Here is a 21,096-nt window from a genome sequence, read left to right as displayed (position 1 = left end):
GCAATGGCATTTTCCCCTTCTCAAAACATCTTCTCTTTCCCCACAAAAAGACAGGTCCTGGGTGACAGTGTAAATAATTAGTGTCTTGTAAATAATGCTTCCCACCGGCTAAATGTTTAGTTTGAGAACCATTCCGTGATTCGGTTAATTGTGGGCGTGTGCCAGTTAGGTAGGATGCAATGCAGCAGGTGGGACATATCTAGTGTTAAAACTGTCGCACTCAGGGTGAGGTTAAAAGTAGAGGGTAACCACACCTAAGTGTCACATTAATTTAAAAGATAGTCCCTTTTGTTTCGGCTCGGACGAGCCTGGAAAAAGGGGGGGTGCAGTGTTGCGGTTTTAGAACCTTCACTTGTAAATAACTCTTGTATATAAATTCTCATCATTAAAGGTTAAAGGTAGCACCCCTAGATAGGCCACAAGCAACACGGAGGACACCATAAAATTCCATTTATTTCATGATTATGTGTTTTAGATAAGGCCGTGTTTCCAATAGTTGAATCTGCGTTGCATCAATTAAATAAGAGTAGGCCCCGTTCCGTCCATTTTGCGACCTCCCTCTCCAAGCGACGCCATTACGCTCCCCTACAGTCGGTGCCTCATAGCTCGCTCAAACGCCGCCATAAGACACGCGGTTAGGCCCGAGAAAGGGGGCGGAACGGCACGAAGAAGGTGTGGCCACGTCATCCAGTCATCAAAGGCATGGCCGGTAAGCCCTCACCAGCCAACCAGGGCTGAGGCAACATCTCTGGCAGGCGTGGCTTTGAGGCGCGTGGAGCGATCTTTGCTCGCGTTATATAAGCGCGAACGCAAGGCCCTTTCACAGGACTTATTCAGCGGCGCTCATGAAACAGGACTCTCGCGGAGCACTCGAGTGGAAGGTTGGCGGTAAAAGCAACTGCGCACACGAACAGGGACTACTTGTCGGGAGCGCTGGTTGCTTCAAAAGACTGATGCGGAGCGCACATTTGGGAGAGGACTGACTCGCTGGCGCTGGCAAGAGAACTTGGGAGAGGGGGTGTGTAGCATGAACATGCAAATATCACGTACGAAGGACACCAGCTTCCCCCTCGCTATATATAAGGTCCGGTCGCGTTCCAAGATACGCGGAGCTGCCTGCCGGGTTTCGCCGCTGGACTGGGGCCTCACCTGGAGCCTGGACCCCATCACCGGACCCTCCACCTGACCATCCACCAGCTACAATACCCATGTGAGTGTGTATGTTTGTCCTGGGGTAATAAGTTAAGACTGTTGTTAAGACTGCCCTGTGTGCTGCTTCTTCCTCTTCCTCTCTTGTATATCCCTTTCGTTTCCTCTTTCTTTCTGCATATTTGTGAATAAATTACCTTGTTCTTTCTTGGTTTCCCCTAATCCGATCGCATCCGTCTCTTCTTCCATTGGGTAAACGTGGCACGATCGCAACCGCTAGAATCGGGTTTAGAGTCATTGTTAACGGCCCGAGTCGCGGCTCGCTTCGCTCGGCATATCCACTAACGCTGCGGCTCGGGTGGGAGGTTATCTCCTTGCTTCACGGTCGGTGTTGGTAATTAGGTAACAGGACCAAATTGACCAGCAACCCTAACTAACACCGACCGGAAGGAACGGGGTAACTTCAGGATCACGTCGGTCAGTCACAGACAAGGGGATTAACCCCCTTTTGGTAAGGGGAGAAGGCCGACGTTTGAGATCCGTAACAATATATATATATATATTATATATATATATATATATATATATATATATATATATATATATATATATATATATATATTATATATATATATATATATATATATATATATATATATATATATATATATATATATATATATATATATATATATATATATATATACATACTTGGCATTTAATGTGGAATTTTTTTTGTGGGGGTGAACTTACTTTTCAAGATGACTTAGAACCAAAAGTTCATTGGAATTATGTTGAAATTATTCTAGATTTTGTTAATGTGACCTCCAAAAGAAACAAAAACCACATTTGACATTTCGAAGCAAATAAATTGATCCTTGAAAGTGATGTAAACTGATATCGAACTCAGTTCACGGACAGTACTGTGTTAAACTTCTGTGCGTTTTCCAGAAGTAACCCTTTATTTTGCACATTAGCCAAATTTTTTTTAACAAAAACAAAAGTTAAATTACGACTGGGATTACGGATAGTAAAATTACAGTTCAGCACTTCGTGTAACCCCCACGAGCATTCAGGAGAGCACGTACACGTCGAGGCATGCTGTTCACGAGATTTGCCAAGGTTTGGACAGGAATCGCTTGCCATGCAGTGACAATACAACAACAACACAACATGCATTTTAAGGCCATGTTCCCTGCTAGAGCGGGGGTTAGCCTTGCGGTCCCCATGACAATCTTCTCCATTTTGCCCTATTTTCTGCATCTCTCCTTGTTAACCCCCTTGCCCGCATTTCTTCTTCCACCATCTTTAGCCAAGTCTTTCTCGGTCTTCCCCGTCCTCTACTTCCTTCTACATTAACTTCCATCACTCTTCTCAACCAGTCACTTTCATGACCAAACCATCTCAACCTGTTCCTCTTCACAGCATCAATCACAGGCAATATTCCCATCATCTTTCGCAATTCATCATTTGTCTTCCTCTCTCTCAACGATACTCCGCACATCCATCGAACCATTCGCATTTCCACCCTTTCCAGCCTTCGTTGCTGCTCTACGTTCATTACCCATGTCTCGCTCCCATAAATCATAACACTTCTCACACATGCAGCATACACCTTTCCCTTCAGCTTCAGCGACACTCTCCTCCTCATCAGGTGACAGTGACAATAGCCTGCTGCAAATCACGCACAGAGGTCGGCTGCTGGTCCAAGTGGTAGATTTGACGCGTTAATTCTGCCCACAGGTTCTCTATCAGATTCATATCCGGGGACATGGCAGGCCACTCCATATGCTCTACACCACGGTCAGCAAGAAAGTGTTGGATCATGCGAGCATGATGAGGCCGTGCATTGTCATCTTGGAAGACAAAGTTTCCTCGAAAGGCTGCACGAGCAAATGGAAGCAATGTTTCTTCCAGAATGACCCTGTACTTGAACTGGTTCAGGTTTCCATTCAGAACAACCAGGTCAGTTTTGCCCCCTGCATGAAAAGTAGCCCAAACGGTCACCCCACCACCTCCAGCCTGGACTCTTGGCACCATACAATCTTCGTTGTGGGCTTCATGCACTTGTCTGCGCAATCGGACACGGCCATCTTGACGATAGACCAGAAATCTAGACTCGTCACTGAAGGTCACGTGATTCCAGTGTCCTGGCTGCCATTGATGGTGCTCTCTGGCCCACTGAAATCGGCGCTGGCTGTGTTGTTTGGTCAGGCGTGGCTTTCTCAGGGGACGCCTGGCACCATAGCCTGCTTGAACCAGTCGTTGGTTGACTAGCCTTCTGGATACAGGCACATTTGTCAGTTGCTGCCACTCAGCCCTAAGCCGATTAGCTGACTTGGTACGACCATTGCGGACTAACCGGTGTAGCTGGCGATCATCCCTCCTTGTGGTTCTGCGGGGACGTCCTGGCCTCGCTATTGGAGTAGGGACACCCCTCTGAGCATTTCGTTTCAGGATCTTTGACACCTGACGTTGAGTGATGCCATACTGCCGAGCAATAGCACGCTGTTTCATGCCGTAATTTCAAAAAGCCACCACTCCATGACAAACAGCATTGTCGAGTTGACGGACCATCTCCAGAGGAAGCGGCAATAACTTTTGGAGACGTGCAGCAGTTGTTTTCCACTAATACAGAACGCAACAACCCTTGTATACCCGACTGTGAAAACCAATCATCAAATGCACCTGTCCGTACATTTTGCCACGCCACCTGTGATATAATCCTGTTGTTGACTTCTTGCTGCGACAGACAATCAGTGACATGGTTCTTTTAACAAATAAATCACCAAAGTGTAAAAGAAACTCACCAGATTGATATACTGAGTTAAGAAAGTAAACCCAAGTCATGAAAAAAAATATATTCCATATTAAATGCCAAGTCTGTATATATATATATAATATATATATGTATGTACATATATATATATATATATATATATATATATATATATATGTATATATATGTATATATATATATATATATATATATATATATATATATATATATAATATTATATATATATATATATATATATATATATATATATATATATATATATATATGTATATATACAGTATATGCATACATATATATATATATATATATATATATATATATACAGTACATGCATGCATATATATATATATATATATATATTTATATATATATATATATATATATATATATATATATATATATACAGTACATGCATACATATATATATATACAGTACATGCATGTACTGTATATATATGTATGCATATACTGTATATATATGTATGCATATATTATATGCAAAAGCATAAAATTCTAAAGATGTTATTTATACATGTTGATATCAACATTTGAAGGCAGGCTGTTGCTACTGCATTTTTGTGACTGCTAACAACATGACTGTTAACTTCCCAAGTGATTAATCAGCTTTGACCTCAGCTTTAGGAGCAGCCATCGTTTATTACATGGACAATTGTTTTTGCTCAGAGGTTTCCACTCCCCCACTTCGCACACCCTCCCTTCCTTTTCTTTCTTTTATCTCCTTCCAATCTCTTTCACCTTGTCTCCCCACGTTCCCACAATCCTCTGCTGTCTTTTTTCTTTCCAATCATCTTCCCTTCTCTGTCGTTTTGCTATAGATTCCTTTCTGCTCGTGTGTGTAAGTGATAAATACATATGTTTTTATTTATTATTCATTGATCTATTTCGGATGGAGGAGGTTGTACACAAATCACATGCACGGCAAAGATCTTGGTTGTATTCCTGCTTGTCTACCATGACAAATATCTACCTGCTTAGTGTACATCAGTGTACCATCATATAAATTAACGACTTGAGTTGAAAATTGAGGGAAGCACACACTGTGTGCCATAAATATATATATATATATATATGGGGTTTTACAGTATCATGAGCCGTTGGGTCCTTTTATGCCATCATTTAAAGGGTTAATTAGCCTTGTGTTGGCTTAGCGGTTAGGGTGCCGGCTTGGGATCCTAGGGATCCTGGGTTCGAATCCCGATCGATCACTGAATTAACGCCAGGGGGGTTGACTCAGCCTGTCGTCCTTCTGAGGTTGGCAAATTGAGGACCAGCTTGCTGGGATGAATGATCCGGGTGTGCATCCCGGCTTAGAATAGGTACACCGTATCCCTGCGCATTGTAAGAGCGTGACCAAGGGTTGGCGTCAGGAAGGGCATCCGGCCCCAAAAACATTGCCTCAAACAGGGAACCATGATTGTCATGGGGCCCGCAAGGCTAACCCCTGCTCTAGCGGGGAAAATGGCCTTAAAACGATCATTCATTCATTCATTCATTCAATTAGCAGGTCGGCTATCGTTTCCATTTGCACCCACAACAAACGGCACGTAGTCGAGTGGCGAATCGGGGCTCACTGAGCTGTGGCCAATATCCTCACGCTGAGTCACCACACTAAATGATTTGGAGAAGGAGAAAACAGCAAAATGGCAAATGAACCAAAATCCTTACAGGCTGTGTCAAATTGCAATTGATGTGATTCAACCATTTTGGTTTGCATCTCGGATGAGAGAGTTTGCAAAATACGTAACATGAGCAGGGTACCCGGCGTTGCCCAGTGCTGTGCCAATCCTGGTGGCATCTTGAAGAAATACAATTTTCTTTTGTTTTTTTCTGGTTTTTTGTGGGAGCCAAAACACTTTCCTACACCCAGTAAAGGAGTCGAGGATCATTGAGTATTACCCGTCACAAAACTACCAAGGCTTAGGCACGACGGATCGATAAAAAAAAATCCAAGAATTTTTTTCTAAATTTTTTGAATATTTTTTGTGTTTTTTTTTCCAAGAAATTTTTTTTCCCAATAATTTTTTTAAATTTTTTTTAATTTTTCCAATTAATTTCCAATAATTTTTTCCATGAAAATATAATCCAATAATTAATTTTCACTTCCCGACTGACTGATGAACATCTGAAAGTTTGACAAAAATTCGTTCGGCCATCTCCGAAAGAAATGGTGACAGACAAACATCTCTCTTGTAGTAGCGATAAGACGTGCATGTCATTTTTGTTTTAATTCTGAATAGCCACGTGTGGTGTGAATGCCAGTTAGATCCTCAAGTTCATCCGGCCTTGGCTCAGACGACCCGGTACCAATGGCGGCTAAGGTGGTATCATGCAAATGCACCTGTTGGTCCGTATTGAAACACGACACATTCAGTCCCTAAAACGACTTTCAGACAACGAACTTGTTCATTATGAGATTGAAAAAAAAAAAACACTCCCCTTAATAATCTGTTCATAAACTACTTCCTTAATAAATTGCCAAGCAGTCTGGACATTGGATATGAATTTAAATGGAATCTCACTTTTTCCCCTTTGGCTTGTTCCTGAATAATTAATGATATTTTACAAGTAGATGTTTTTCCCATTGGCTTTCAAATGTCAGGGGTGTCTTAACGCATTTGTATTTCAGCACCTTATAGCTTCAATTAAAGTCTTGTGCAACAGCAGGATATCTTGGTATGAGGTTGAACTTTATTTGTGGGCAAAGACCCTCCGACAGCACTTGGACCCTTTGTCATGCCCAATGGCTTCATTACCTGCGCCACCAAAGGTGGATGGAGGTTATGTTTTCACCCCTGTCTGTCCGTTTGTTGTTTGTTTGTGAACAAAATATCTCAAAACGTTGTGGACGGATTCGGACGAAATTTTGCAGAGATGTAGCGTATGTCACTAGGATGAAATGATTCGATTTTGGTGAAGATTCGGATTCGGACCGGGCCACTAGAATTTTTAAGTGATTTTTCACCATTGGGAGATCGGGCCAAAAACGATACATAGCAGGATATCTCAAAAAGTTATGGACGGATGTGGACGAAACTTGGTGGACATGTCCTGTGTGTGTGTGACAAGGAAGAATCCATCCAATTTTGGTGAAGATCTGAATATGGATTCGGATATGAGAATTATTTAATTTTTAAGTGATTTTTCACCATTGGGAGTTAGGGCCAAAACCGATACATAGCAGGATATATCAAAAAGTTGTGGACGGATTTGGACGAAACTTGTTGGACAGGTTGTGTATGTGTGACAAGGAAGAATCGATTCGATTTTGATGAATATCCGGATCCGGATCCAGCTCGTATAATTTTTAAGTGATTATTCACCATCGAGTGATATGGCCAACCAGGTGGAGGTATGCTCTTTACTGAGTGACGTTCTAGTTAATCATTGTTATTTGATGCTATCTCTTTTGTCTTATATTCATTTTCTGCAAACTAAAAACAGCACTCACACTGCTATGTACAGCATGAGACAGCTAGGGTCTTACAGTGGTTCTCTCATTCCTCCATTGCAGGTGCATAGCACATCCTGGATGCCGCAACAACAATACGTCATGCAACCCACGGTAAGACAAGATCACTCATCACGTGTGAGGTTATGCCAAACACACAGGCCTGAATGTTCATCAGCACAATACATTGCCATTGATTAATCAGCCGTCATCCTTTCCTCAAATACTTCCTCTTCTTTTGCCTTTGTTCACCTTTGGAGTTGGCTGCTCAGTTTCCCTTCTCCATGTTGCTCTGTGCACGATTTTTCCTTCATGATATCTCCGTGCTCGTGCATGGAGATATCATGCAATCCCTGCTTAAAATTGTCTGCTTGGGATGAACTTCATTTCGGAATTTTCTCTGCTTGTGGATTTTTTGATCCATCGCTCATCAGGCTTGAATAATGCCATGAGACGGTTCCAAGGAGTCGCAATGTAGCGCAACATGACCCTGACTTCATGATGTTGGTGTAGGTTGGAGGACAGATTATCATCTTTATTCCCCATGGTAAAACGTTGGCCTCCCCATGGCCTCCCCATGGTAAGGCAATGGGCAATGCCTTTGTGTGGGAGACGATGTTTACCATATATAGGTGGGCTTTTCTTTTCTTTCTTTTTTTTTGTATACGAGATCGAGGGTCATGAAAGAGCTAACATTGATCACAAAAAGACAAACTGACACAAAAAACATATGATAAAGGGAGCGGGAGAACAATATGGGGAGCAGGGACATCGGGAGATCTATGGGAGGGAGAGGGCTTGGGGGAGGGGGCATGGGAAGGGGGGGAGAGGTAAAAAAAAAAAAAAACACACATGGACACTGCTGGGACTTCCAGGAAAGAAGTTGATATTTCAAAAAACTGGATCTGGGGTGAATTAACAGGGGTAGAAAAGATAAAGGTTTTGGATGGGGGAAGATAAGAGATGGTGGTGAACAGCTGTTTTAAAAACCTGGAGGGAGGAGAGGGATTGAAGAGAGTGGGGGAGTTTGTTCCAGAGGCGGGAGAAAAGGGGAATGAAAGAGTGAAGGTGAGCAGAGAGTCTTGATTTTGGCAGTTTAACCATAAGAGGGTTGCAGGCAGATCTTGTGCGACCTTCAGGAATATTTGGGGGGACAGAGCACAGAGAGAGCTGGGGGAGCAAGGCCGGAGAGGAGTCGGTAGAAGACGGAAAGACCACCAACCTGCCTGCGGTGAGTGAGTGAAAGGCCCTTGGAGTTAGCTTCATCGCAAGGTGGACTTACCTTATACGTATACGTATACTAGTGGCCAGTGGGGCATGCTTGGAGACGGCAAGCTGATACTGGGGTGCGGCCTCCGTGCAAAGACAATAAATATAAGATTTCTATATTTGATGAAGCGAATTGTGAAAAAACTTTATTTCTTTGTTGAAGTGGATTCTGCAAGCAGCTACATAAATCAAGTAAATTGAGAATTAATGGTCGGAATGAGCTCTTCATTTCACAGTTTACATGTATAGCAATGTTTTACGTAAAAAGTCAAAAGTTATAGAATAAAACTATTGTTTACATTCTGAAGGGTTGCTAGTAAATGCTAAATGAATGGCTTCATGATTCTATGTCGAAGACGAACAGTGATTGTCATATTCCATTAGCTGTTCCCACATCGTCGTTAGCAGCAGCAGATTTGAGTCATCATCCTGCTAAGGTAGCATCTTTCCTTTTTGATATTTTCATTGAACTTGTAGTAACGATTGTGTCATTGGCTGCAAGAGAGATGATGATTATTGGTCTGTTCTGGGTTCAAGTCCCTGCCCTGGGTCCCTGGGTTCAAGTTCAAATTGGTCTGGGTTCAAGTCCCTGCCCGACGATGAACGCAGAATGGTATAAGTCATTTGACATGGTTTCAATCGATGATGTAATGAAGAAGCTTTGCCTGCTTACGATTGTTTATGGCTTTCTACTGTACACTGTCCACAAAGAAGAATGTTTATGACTTCATATCACTGTACAACGACCGTAAAGAGCAAAAACCCACTGACACTTCTCCAATAGTCGCGCCACAAAAAACCAAGAACACCCACATAAAACCGAGAATCTGGGAGATCACATGATCACCCCAAGTGTGATGCTCCCCCAGTTGGCTTTTCTTTTTGGATATTTTCGTTTATGCACATTTAAGGATAGTTTTGTGATTCTTACTGGACTCGAGGCTTTAAATTACAGCACATCAGTCTCAACCTTCTAAACCTCCGAGAAAGAAGAAAACTTTTATATGAGTGAGTCAGTGTTTGTATACCGTATATGTTGAAAGATACCGTATAAAATGTATATATCTGTATAAAATTTAATAAACAGGAATAAATTCCTCCATGGGACTGCTGTGAAAAAAACCTTCACTCAACCCATGACTCGAATCCAAGAACTTCATTGCCAATGTGGTGACCCCACTGAGCTAATGAGTCTTCAGGATAACCTCAGGAGTTTCTCACACTAACACTGCAAGGTTTATCATGGCCAACGCCGACGGGGTAACCTCAAGAGGTCCTTGCATTTGAGTCACATGTTGAGTCAGAATTTTTTCAACACCAGCCACATGCAGGAATTTACTCTTATTCATATACGAGTTTGGTCACCTCGTGTGTATATATACAGTATGTATATATATATATAGTCGACCAGGTCGACTCCATATGATGAGTGGATACCAGAGATAACGTCACCGCGTGGCAGGCGGTGCGTATCGCTCCCAGCAAGGTGCAGCAGCAGCTGTATGGGACACCTTGCTGGCGGTTCTCCACTGATGATATGAAGGTCGCATAGTGACTGATATATATATATATATATATATATATATATATATATATATATACACATATATATATACACACTACCAGTCCAAAGTTTTAGAGCACCTCAATTTTTCCAGTTTTTATTGAAATTTACGCAGTTTAATATCTCAATCTACTCTGAAATTAAGCATAAAACAAATAAACAATTGGAGATAAAAAAAGAAATCAGAGAATCATTTTGTTTAACAAAATTAAATTTACATTTTTGACTCGGCAAAGTAGCCACCTTTTGCAGATATAACAGCCGAACACACTCGTGGCATTCTTTCTACAATGGAAATCAAATATTGCTCAGGAAGTTCTTCCCAACACTGTTGCAGAAGTTCCCACAAATGTGTTGCACTTGTAGGTTGCTTTGCTTTCACCCTTCTGTCCAGTTCATCCCAAACCAGCTCGATGGGGTTTAAGTCTGGAGACTGTGCTGGCCATTCCATGATTTGAAGTCGACCGTAAGGTCACCGATTCTGGAGCCAGCAAAAGAGCCCCAGACCATCACGCTTCCTCCTCCATGTTTGACAGTTGGTGTCACACACTGAGGAACCATCTTTTCGCCGACTCGACGGCATACAAAAACCCTGCGTGATGAACCAAAGATTTCAAATTTTGATTCATCGGTCCATAAGATGTTCTTCCAGTCTTCAGTAGTCCACTGGCGATGCTTCATGGCCCAGGCAAGCCTCTTTTTCTTATATTGCCATCTTAGCAATGGCTTTCTTACTGCCACTCGACCTGTCAAACCTGCAGCTTGAAGTCTTCTCTTCACAGTTGAAACTGCGACTTACTTACTTCGACCAGTGTTAAGCTGTGCCTGAAGCTGTTGTCCTGTGAGCCGCTTGTCACGCAAGCTGTTGACTCTCAGAAACCTATCTTCTGATTCTGTTGTGGCTTTGGGTCTGCCAGACCTCTTCCTGTCAGAGTTTCCTCCAGTTTCCAATATACTACTTCCTGTCGTGCGATATTGTCCAAATAATGCTTCAGAGCATGTAATAACAGTCTGTTCCAATACTGCTTTTATACAGACAGGGGGTTTGTAATCAAGTAATCAGCAGAGGTTGGGACACCTGTAGGAATTGTTTGCATCAACTTTCAAGGCTTCATTTACCTCATTGCTGCAGAACAGCTGTAAGTTGTTAACCCATTACTTGTTCCCTGAAGAAGGCCTTTTTTTACAATATAACTGTGCAATTTACATTATTTTCCCATTTTTGCTAACCTAAACTTTTTTTTTAACCTCGAGCAGTTGACTGCTCACTTTTGTACTATTTCAGGTTATTGTCCCCCGTCGCACAGCGGAGCGAAAGGGGGACTATGGTTTTCCCCTCCGTCCGTGTGTCCGTCCGTCCGTCCGTCCGTGCGTGCGTGCGTGTTTGCGTGCGTGTGGGCGGGCGTGCGTGCGTGCGCAAGCGAAGGACCGCATTCGAATTTGGTGTGTGGGTGCAACCCACGTCATAATCCAAGATGGCCGCCGCCATATATGTCTGATGCCATGTATGTCTGAACCTTGTGAGATGAATATCTTGAAAAATAAGCGAAGTACCAACTTCTACTTTGGTGTGTGGGTGTATCTCAGCATAAGGAAGAACGCTATGAAAAATTGGGTCGCCACGTCAAAATCCAAGATGGCCGCCGCCATGTATGTCTGAACCTTGTGAGATGAATATCTTGAAAAATAAGCGAAGTACCAACTTCTAATTTGGAGTGTAGGTGTATCTCGGCATAAGGAAGAACGCTATTGAAAATTGGGTCGCCACGTCAAAATCCAAGATGGCCGCCACCATATATATGTCTGAACCTTGTGAGCGAAATATCTCGAAAAATAAGCGAAGTACCAACTTCTAATCTGGTGTGTGGGTGTATCTAGGCATAAGGAAGAACGCTATTGAAAATTGGGTCGCCACGTCAAAATCCAAGATGGCCGCGTCCACGTATGTCTGAACCTTGTGAGCGAAATATCATATCATAGCATGTTTTCTGCGTCTTCCACTTTGTCAACTCACATCACTTCACCGATGGGGGACCTAGGCGTAACGCTTGTTCACTGAACATTAAACTGCGTAAATTTCAATAAAAACTGGAAAAATTGAGGTGTTCTAAAACTTTTGACCGGTAGTGTATATATATATATATTTATATATATATATATATATATATATATATATATATATATATATATATATATATATATATATATATATATATATATATATATATATATATATATATATATATATATACACTACTCACAATAAGTTAGGGACATTGGCAGGTTCTTCGGTGTGGTTGATTTTGTGTATTAATTATGTTGAAAAAAGTTGTTGGTCCTAATTTTATCGTTATTAATGAGTGTGAAAAAACACAGCATTCTTGATTTCCATACCCTAACCCTAACCTCTATAAAAAAAATAAACTCACTACCACAATATCCCTAACTTATTGTGATATCCCTAACAATATCCCTAACAGCCTGGTGTTGGGCTAGCGGCTAGGGTGCCAGCTTAGGATCCCAGGATCCTGGGTTCGAATCCCGGTCGATCGCTGAATTAACGCCAGGGGGTTGACTCAGCCTGTCATCCTTCCGAGGTCGGCTAATTGAGTACCAGTTCACTGGTAATTCCCTGCTTGTCATAAAAGGCGACAAAAAGGGTTGGTGGCAGGAAGGGCATCCGGCCGTAAAACATTGCTTCAAAAAGGGGACCGAAAAACAACAACAACCACGGTCCCCGAAAAAGGCCAACCCCCGCTTTGCGGGGAAAAATGGCCTCTAAATGTGGTTATTTTTATTTATATATTGTGAGTAGTGTATATATATATATATATATATATATATATATATATATATATATATATATATATATATATATATATATATATACATATATATATATATATATATATATATATATACATGCATATATATATTGATATATATATATATTGATATATATATTGATATATATATATTGATATATATATATATATATATTGTTACGTTTGTGGGGGTAGATGGAGGAATCTCAAAGTAAAGATATGATTGCCTAATCGGAGCATGGACCGTGGACGCATATGAGACATCTCGATGTATGAAAGTAGGGGAACTGGAGCTGAGGATTGTTTATGTGTCTTCACACGGGGGTTGAAGCTGTATTAACTAGATGGGGATTAATGTTCGTTTTCCCCCAGTATGTGATTGCCTCCTGTGGCTTATCCCTACGTTTTTATATCTAAAACAAAGTCGGCCATAAAAACCTCCGTTTAAGCAACAACAACACCCGCCGACAAAGGCCAAGCAAACAGGCTCCCAAACTAAACCCTGCCTCCAAAAGATCGTAACCAGCAGGCCACACCCCCAAAGTTCAGGATTGGTTGGGGTGACTTCATGCAGAAGCTTTGAGCAAGAGGCGGAGGAGTGGCTTTTGTCTTTTTTCCACAGATAAGAAAGCTGGGCCATTTTTTGTCTGTACTGGGAATTTTCTGTGCTTTTGCTGTGTGGACTTTTGCCACATTGGAGGAGGAGGCTGTTGCGGCCGTTAAAGAGGAGCAATAAGGCGGCGGTTTGTGGGGCTATTGGTGCTTTGGGCAGAGGGACACGAAAGAGTACGGCCCTCACAAATTACCTCATGTTCGTGGCGACGAGGGGAGCGACTCCATACCATCTTGTGCGCTTCCTGCGAGGTGGCTTCGAGGTTCGATGACCACCAAGCTCCTAAAAGCCATTTGGGACCAAAGCTGAATGCCGACTGGCGAAAGGAACATTTTTTAAAATCTTATCTATCCCCTTATCTGAATTTGAGTCTGCATGTGGAGGTACCTCAGTTGGAGTTTTAATTTTTATCTCAACATTTATTTCGACATTTTCATTTCGTGCTTTATTTTCATCAAATCATTATCATTGGATTTCCTTGTTGTGTCTGTTCGTTGTTGGTTTCGGATTAAACCCATGTGCTTTGTCCACGTAAGCACTCCGTTTCCTTCATTCCCTCGCGCGCCAAACACTAAGTTTCGGGCAGTCGCCTCGGAATTGAGGACCATTTCGGCTATTTGTCCGAGGCTCGTGTTCATCGGCTACGGACAGGACAATGTATGTGTGTGTGTATGTATATATATATATATATATATGTATGTATATATATATGTATGTATGTATGTATGTATGTATGTATGTATATATATATATATATATATATATATATATGTATGTATGTATGTATGTATGTATGTATATATATATATATATATATATATATATATATATATATATATATATATATATATATATATATATATATATATATATATAGTATGTATGTATGTATGTATGTATGTATATATTCATCGGCTACGGACATACATACATACATACATACACACATAGATACATACACACACACACACACACACACACATACATACATACATACATACATACACACACACATATATATACACATACACACACGCATGCACGCAAGTTTGGCCACCCAATCAAGAATTGGGTTATTTATACTCGAGTAAACTGTCAAGAAGATTGATGTTTCGAGCTCAGGCAAAGATTAACCGTGAGTGAAACACAGCAATGATGGAGCAAATGGCCTCATTTTCTTGCTTCAGGTCATACAGGATTGTGCGACGAGAACATACACTCAATGTAGTCCCATCGAGATGGTGGACTCTTTGTATAATGATTTCCATTCTGCATGAGGAATATAAATACGTAAATACAATTGATTTCATTCCATACAAATAATTCACGTTTCAACACGACAGGAAGTGCTGATGCATAAGTCAAGCTCCGGTCCTCTCCTTGGCCAGAGAGACACTTGATTGGCCAGAGCGATGTTTTTTTTAACACCTATTTCATTAATAATTTCACTTTTAAATTGTGACATTGACATGGGGCGTTACCAAGTCACAAACACCCACCCCTCCCTGAAGCCTGAACCCCTCCTCCAAACTCCAATCCTCACTCAGACCCACCCACTCCCATTAATTTCCAAACACCTGTTTGGAAGGTGCTGCTTTCAATATACAAGGTGTCCCTCATTTACCCAGGTGTTTCCATTTCATTGTCCACTACCTGTATATACACACACATATACTCCTCCCATGCTCTGCTAGCAGAAGAATGCTGTATAAAGCAACTATGAAAAGCTACACAAGGTCGGCCCTTTTCTGTTTGAAACCCTACCCTAGTACATCTACAGCTCCAAAGCATACAGAAGTAGTGCATACAAAAGAAGCCCAATGCTACACATCAACTCAGGTGCCAGACTAATTAAACTGGTGATGAAACCCTTTGGACCTTATGAGACCCTTTAGATGCAGTTTAGACCTTCTTAGACCATTAAGACACTTTTGAGCCCTTATAAAATAAAAAATATCCCTCCCCCCCCCCCCCCCTCCCACCCCCCACAAAAATAGTTTTTGACAAACTTTTTCATGTACCATTCATATTGCATCACAAGTTGCAATGAGGAATCAAAACTGATATCCCAAAGTGAAACTGATGTTGAAAAGTGAAACTTAAAAAACTGATTTACGGATCATGGAATGGGAAACCAGAATGAAATGCTGTGAAAAATACCGAATACAAATTGCCAAAAGCAAAGCTAGGGGAGTATCGAGAGAGGAGGCGAGTTGAGGCTGAATAAACAACATGGAGAGGGATAGGTGCCTGGAGGTGTTCTGTTGGCATGGAAAGAACTTTGATGATCTTCGGTCAGGCGGTAGGCCCAAAACATGCTGAAATCCCTTTCCAGGCCGAGCTTCCATAATTTCACCCTCACGACAACACTTTCAGTTCAATGTCACTCTTCCATGAGCTTTGCCCTTGTAGAGAAGAAAAAGGATATAAATGTTAACTTTTTAAACAAATGTCATTTAATTTTCACAATTCAATCTGAAACTATTGCTCGATGCAGAAACAACAACCCAGCAAAGATGGTCGTTGCTCTGAACTGCAGAATGAAGTTGATACTAGAGACGTGGTATAAAATATTCGTGATGTCATGACCGTACCTTTTGCATTTCCCATCTGGAAATGACTTTCCCTTTCCTAATACAGGCAATAACTTTGTGTATACTTTGCATCAAGCAAGGTGAGAGAATATGACACATTAGTGCTATGCAAGGCCAAGCATTGTCATCTGCAGTATATGTGATGGCAACGTCAATCTCTTTCTGCAATCTTAGCTTTTTTGCCAAGTTTTCAGTGCCCTGAACACAGGTATTGTCCAGGGAATTCCAAACCACTGTGCAATGCATGCCATTTCCCATACCAATGCCATGCATCATTGGAAATGCAATCATGCTTCCCCTCACTTGTTTCTTCTTAGCATAAAGGGTAAATATTTTGGGTGCATGCATCAAATCTATATCCATATATCCAAACCAAGCTATATAAACATGATGTATTATATATGCATATAAGCAATAGCAATGTTTTGGCTTCATTACATAACCCGTGTTGGTATTTTTTGAGGCATCGAGCAATCAAGCCAGCGTACTGTGCCTATACACCGTCCGCGGTAATCTTCATCCTGATGAAGGAAGCTGCACTTACACGGAAGGAAGGAAGGAAGAAATCCTGCCGAACGTTTTGTCCCGTTCATGTATAACCTGGCATTATCTGAGCAGACACAGCAGTTGTTATTTTAGAGTTCTTGTAAGCCCATTTTTAGCACTTTCATTGAGGTCACACCACCATAGTACCTGGTATTGTGCTGACGTTTTCCAATGAAGATGAAACGTATTCACAGCTTTACTCCTAGCTCTGTGCCATAATTAACTCACCATTACTGCTTTTAAAAACGCAGCAGAAGCCCACTAGGTGTTACTGTCCGATCATCGTGATGGTGATCTATCGTGATAGTACTTAAAGTTGGAGACGTAACCTTTTAAACATTTTATTCCCAACCACAAGTTGTAGCTCCCCTGCAATAGGAATGCAGAAGACGATGTGTGCGTGTTGCAGGCGCTGCTCGTTGCTCACAAATCGTGTGGTAATGACATAACGGGACTGGATGTATTGTCTTGCTGGGGTTGAGCTATGAGATATATATTTTAAATAAAAAAAACACCTTTCGAGGCCATTTCCCCCCCACAGAGCAGGGGATGGCCTTTTTCAGGCACCTGGGTCCCCTTTTTGAAGCAATGTTTTATGGCCGGATGCCCTTCCTGCCGCCAACCCTGTTAGTTGCCCCTTTTTCAGGCACCTTGGTCCCCTTTTTGAAGCAATGTTTTATGGCCGGATGCCCTTCCTGCCGCCAACCCTGTTAGTTGCCTCTTGCGACACAACCCTGTTAGTTGCCTCTTGCGACACACAGGGGAATTACCAGTGAACTGGTACTCAATTTGCCGACCTCGGAAGGATGACAGGCTGAGTCAACCCCCCTGGTGTTAATTCAGCGATCGACCGGGATTCAAACCCAGGATCCTCAGATCCCAAGCCGCACCCTAACCGCTAAGCCAACACCAGGCTTCAGCTATGAGATATATATTCCATAGAATACCTTATCTTGGCCAAACAATATGGAAGGAACGGGTTAATCCCCTGAAAGTTTTGCACTATTTAAGCTTCCTCATGTCTGCAGGGAACATAAAAGCAATTTCCTTTGGTTCGTAACTCACATATATTAACTGTACTCTTACAGTTGGAATGTGAAAACCATATGCAGTACATTTAAATAATTGTAATTATGATACAATGATAACATTTTCTTCATCAGTATTCATGATAAAATGCAATTACTATACGTATACGTCGGCATTGATAAAATAGATGCAGAAAAGCTTTTTACAAGGATGGACAACGACAGGACCAGTGGGTACAACGCTTGATGGTAAATAGGGTAGGAGTTAAGACCGGACCACAGCAGGTATTTTACACGGGGGCAGTAGATAGATTAAAAATGGAATTGGATAGGTACATATGAGCAATGGGTAGGCAGAAATATAAGGTAGACTGGAATAGAAATGGGTGATATGTGGGCATTGTATACATCTCCTTCTTTATCAGTATTTTGAGATATGGATTTACCTGAGTTGCAGGTGTTGTCAAGTGTATTAGATGTTGTCTTATTTCACACGATCCTCACCTAACTAGTCTCCCCACTCATCGCCAAAGATAAACTACGAGTAAAACCAAAAACAATCATCATACATTGTGAATGTTGACGTCCTGTCTGTGATGTACCTGCTTGCCCCTGCCCGACCCCGACTGCTCGCCTTCCCCTTTGAGTGGACATAGGAATGCTTTGGATTTGTGGTGTTGCTGTTGTGGGTGGGGAGTGTGCTCGTACATTGTGTGATTTTGTTCGATTGGAGGATGTAAATGTTGCACACAGGAATGATGGGCCGACTGGCCTTGTCCTGCATACAGTTTTCCTTGTATGGTATTTTTCATGAATGTAAAAATAAGTGGCTCTACATGTAATTTTTCTTTTTTCTTTTTTAGACTTTGAGCTTTTCAATGTATCTTTGTCCTGAGGAGAGAATCCTGAAGACTAATTTCAACCTTTCACCTCAATAACTCGCTGAGTTTTTATGATTTTTTCACGTGTGATTGACATATTTCAATATGTATAGATAGGGTTGTTTTGATTGACAAGGTTTTTTTCTATGACTGATGAGGGGTTTTTTTCAATATGTATATTTGACAATGTTGTTGAGATTTTATCGAAGGACATACAAGGATTTTCAACCCAGGAGGAGGCCCATAAGCCCATAAAGCCTGAGCAATCATACCAACATCTGAGTACTGTTACGGATTCCAGATTTATGTGAATTACTATTCAGGTCATTGCTTATTAATGTTTATTCTATTAAAGGTTGTTGTGGTTAAATGGTTAGAGGCGCTCCTGATAACAGGAGACCGGAAACGGGATGGTGAACCGGAAGAAGAAAAAGACACGAGGTCCGGGAGAAAGCGGCCATCTTCTGATCCTCGCCCAGCTCCGACACGAGCGGCGTCGATATTGATCAGCGTTGGGGAACGCTGAGTTTGAAAAGCCCGTCTGGCGAGAGGAGTTACCTGCGCGGGGTAATTACCGGTTACGCGTCAAGTTGCCGTGGGTTCCTGCACGGAACCAAGCGTCCGGCACCGTTCACCTCATCGTCTACAAGGATGCGTACGGCAGGCGCCTGGGGCCTCGCACGCTTTGCGAGCCCCGGAGCCGCGATCACGAGCACCGACCTCGGTGGGCTGCAGTGACTATTCTGCTGAAAAAATTATTTTGCACTTTTTATGCCGATACCTTTCATTATGTTATATATCACTTTCAGATCACCTCACAATTGTCTCCTGACTAAGGTAAAACATCCGGTATCTTTCAGCCACTCGTCATAGCTTACTCTAGCTAGGCCAGGGTCAATCTAGTTGCTTTACGCTAAACCCTCTCAATGACAGCTATGTCCTTCCTCAGATGTGATAACCAAAACAGAACACGGGGGCAATAGAAGTTGTACCTAACAGCTAACTCTAACCCTAACCCTAACCTTAACGCTAACAACTAACCCTAACAACTAAGTGGGCCCTAGATGGGCCATACATAGTTAAACCCACCTCTTTGATTTATAATTTACCCCCCTACGAATACAACCTAAAACCTTATTAGCGTTACCTATAGCTTCTTTGTATTATAGCTGTTTACTTTCCCCCCATATCTACAACCACCCCCAGATCCTTCTCCCAAGTCACATCCTCCGATGTTGCCCCCTGTATTATACAATCCCTATTTTCAATATTTGTACCCAACCCCAGCACCTTACATTTCCTTGTTTTGAACTGCATCTGCCAATCTTTTGTCCAATACATTGAAGTATCCAGACTTTCCTGAATCGGACACCCTCCTCCTCTTAACCTCCTTCTCGGTCGTCTCCCTTACCTCCAGACTCCATTTAATCTGCAAATGTGGAAAGCTTATTATTATTAACCCCACTATCCAAATTAGTGACGTAAATAATGGTCCTTGAACTGATCCCTGAGGAACCCCATGATCTACATCCTTCCAGTCGGATATCCAAGATCCCGCTCACAGCCATTGATTGCTTCCTGTCGCAAATCTAGTTTCCAATCCAGTTAGTTACTCTACCAGCCACACCACAAGCCCTCACCTTGGTTAACAACCCCCAAGTGGTACCTTGTCAAATGGCTTCTGAAAGTGTAGATTTTACTGCATCTGCTGCACTTCCCTCATCTACAAAATCAGAAACTGCTTCATAGAACTCCAATAAATGTGTTAAACAAGACCTCCCATTAGTAAATAAATACATGCTGATTCCCTTTAATTAGTTGGAAATTATTCAAATTGTTCCCTATCCGTTCTTTAATTAACATCTCCAACACCTTGCTCTCAACTGAAGTCAAGCGAACAGGTGTATAGTTACCGAATTACTCTCTGGATATTTTCTTAAAGAGTAGTTACCTTTGCTATTGTACAATCCTCCGGTACCTGTCCTGACTCCAATGAGCTGTTAAAGATATCTGCTAACATCACGCTTACCTGCTCTTCCACCTCCCTCAATACTCTCAGGTGCATATTATCTGGCCCTGGAGCTTTATCGTCGCTTCATTTTCCGAGCAGTTTCTTTACTTCCTCCACTCCTACTTTGAGAAGCCCTTTCACACTCCCAAGATAGATATTCCCAGCTATTGGAAGTTCCCCTGACTATTCTTATGTAAACATAGAAGCAAAAAAACGATATACCTTCTCATACCTTCAAAGTTTGCCTTCTTGGAATCTAACATCGTCACGTTACTATCCCAACTCTACATCTCAACAATATAGTTACACACACTGTCGTGGTCACTTGTTCCCAGATGTTGTCTCAC

The 21,096-nt window shown here is 41.8% G+C and overlaps 1 protein-coding gene across 2 annotated transcripts in view; it reads left to right on the top strand.

Moving 5' to 3' along the window:
* LOC137431845 (RNA-binding motif, single-stranded-interacting protein 1) overlaps positions 1-21,096 on the top strand; it is a 400,729-nt gene that overhangs the window by 288,659 nt on the left and 90,974 nt on the right. For both annotated transcript variants that reach the window (XM_078782569.1, XM_078782568.1), the window contains exon 10: positions 7,482-7,532. In XM_078782569.1, coding sequence (XP_078638695.1) covers positions 7,482-7,532 — 51 coding nt within the window. The remainder of the gene's footprint in view (positions 1-7,481; positions 7,533-21,096) is intronic.

Source organism: Myxine glutinosa, chromosome 7 (genome assembly GCF_964187855.1).
Source record: "Myxine glutinosa chromosome 7, kmMyxGlut1.1, whole genome shotgun sequence".
NCBI classification, from domain to species: domain Eukaryota; kingdom Metazoa; phylum Chordata; class Myxini; order Myxiniformes; family Myxinidae; genus Myxine; species Myxine glutinosa.
This window is presented reverse-complemented; position numbering and strand designations above follow the sequence as displayed.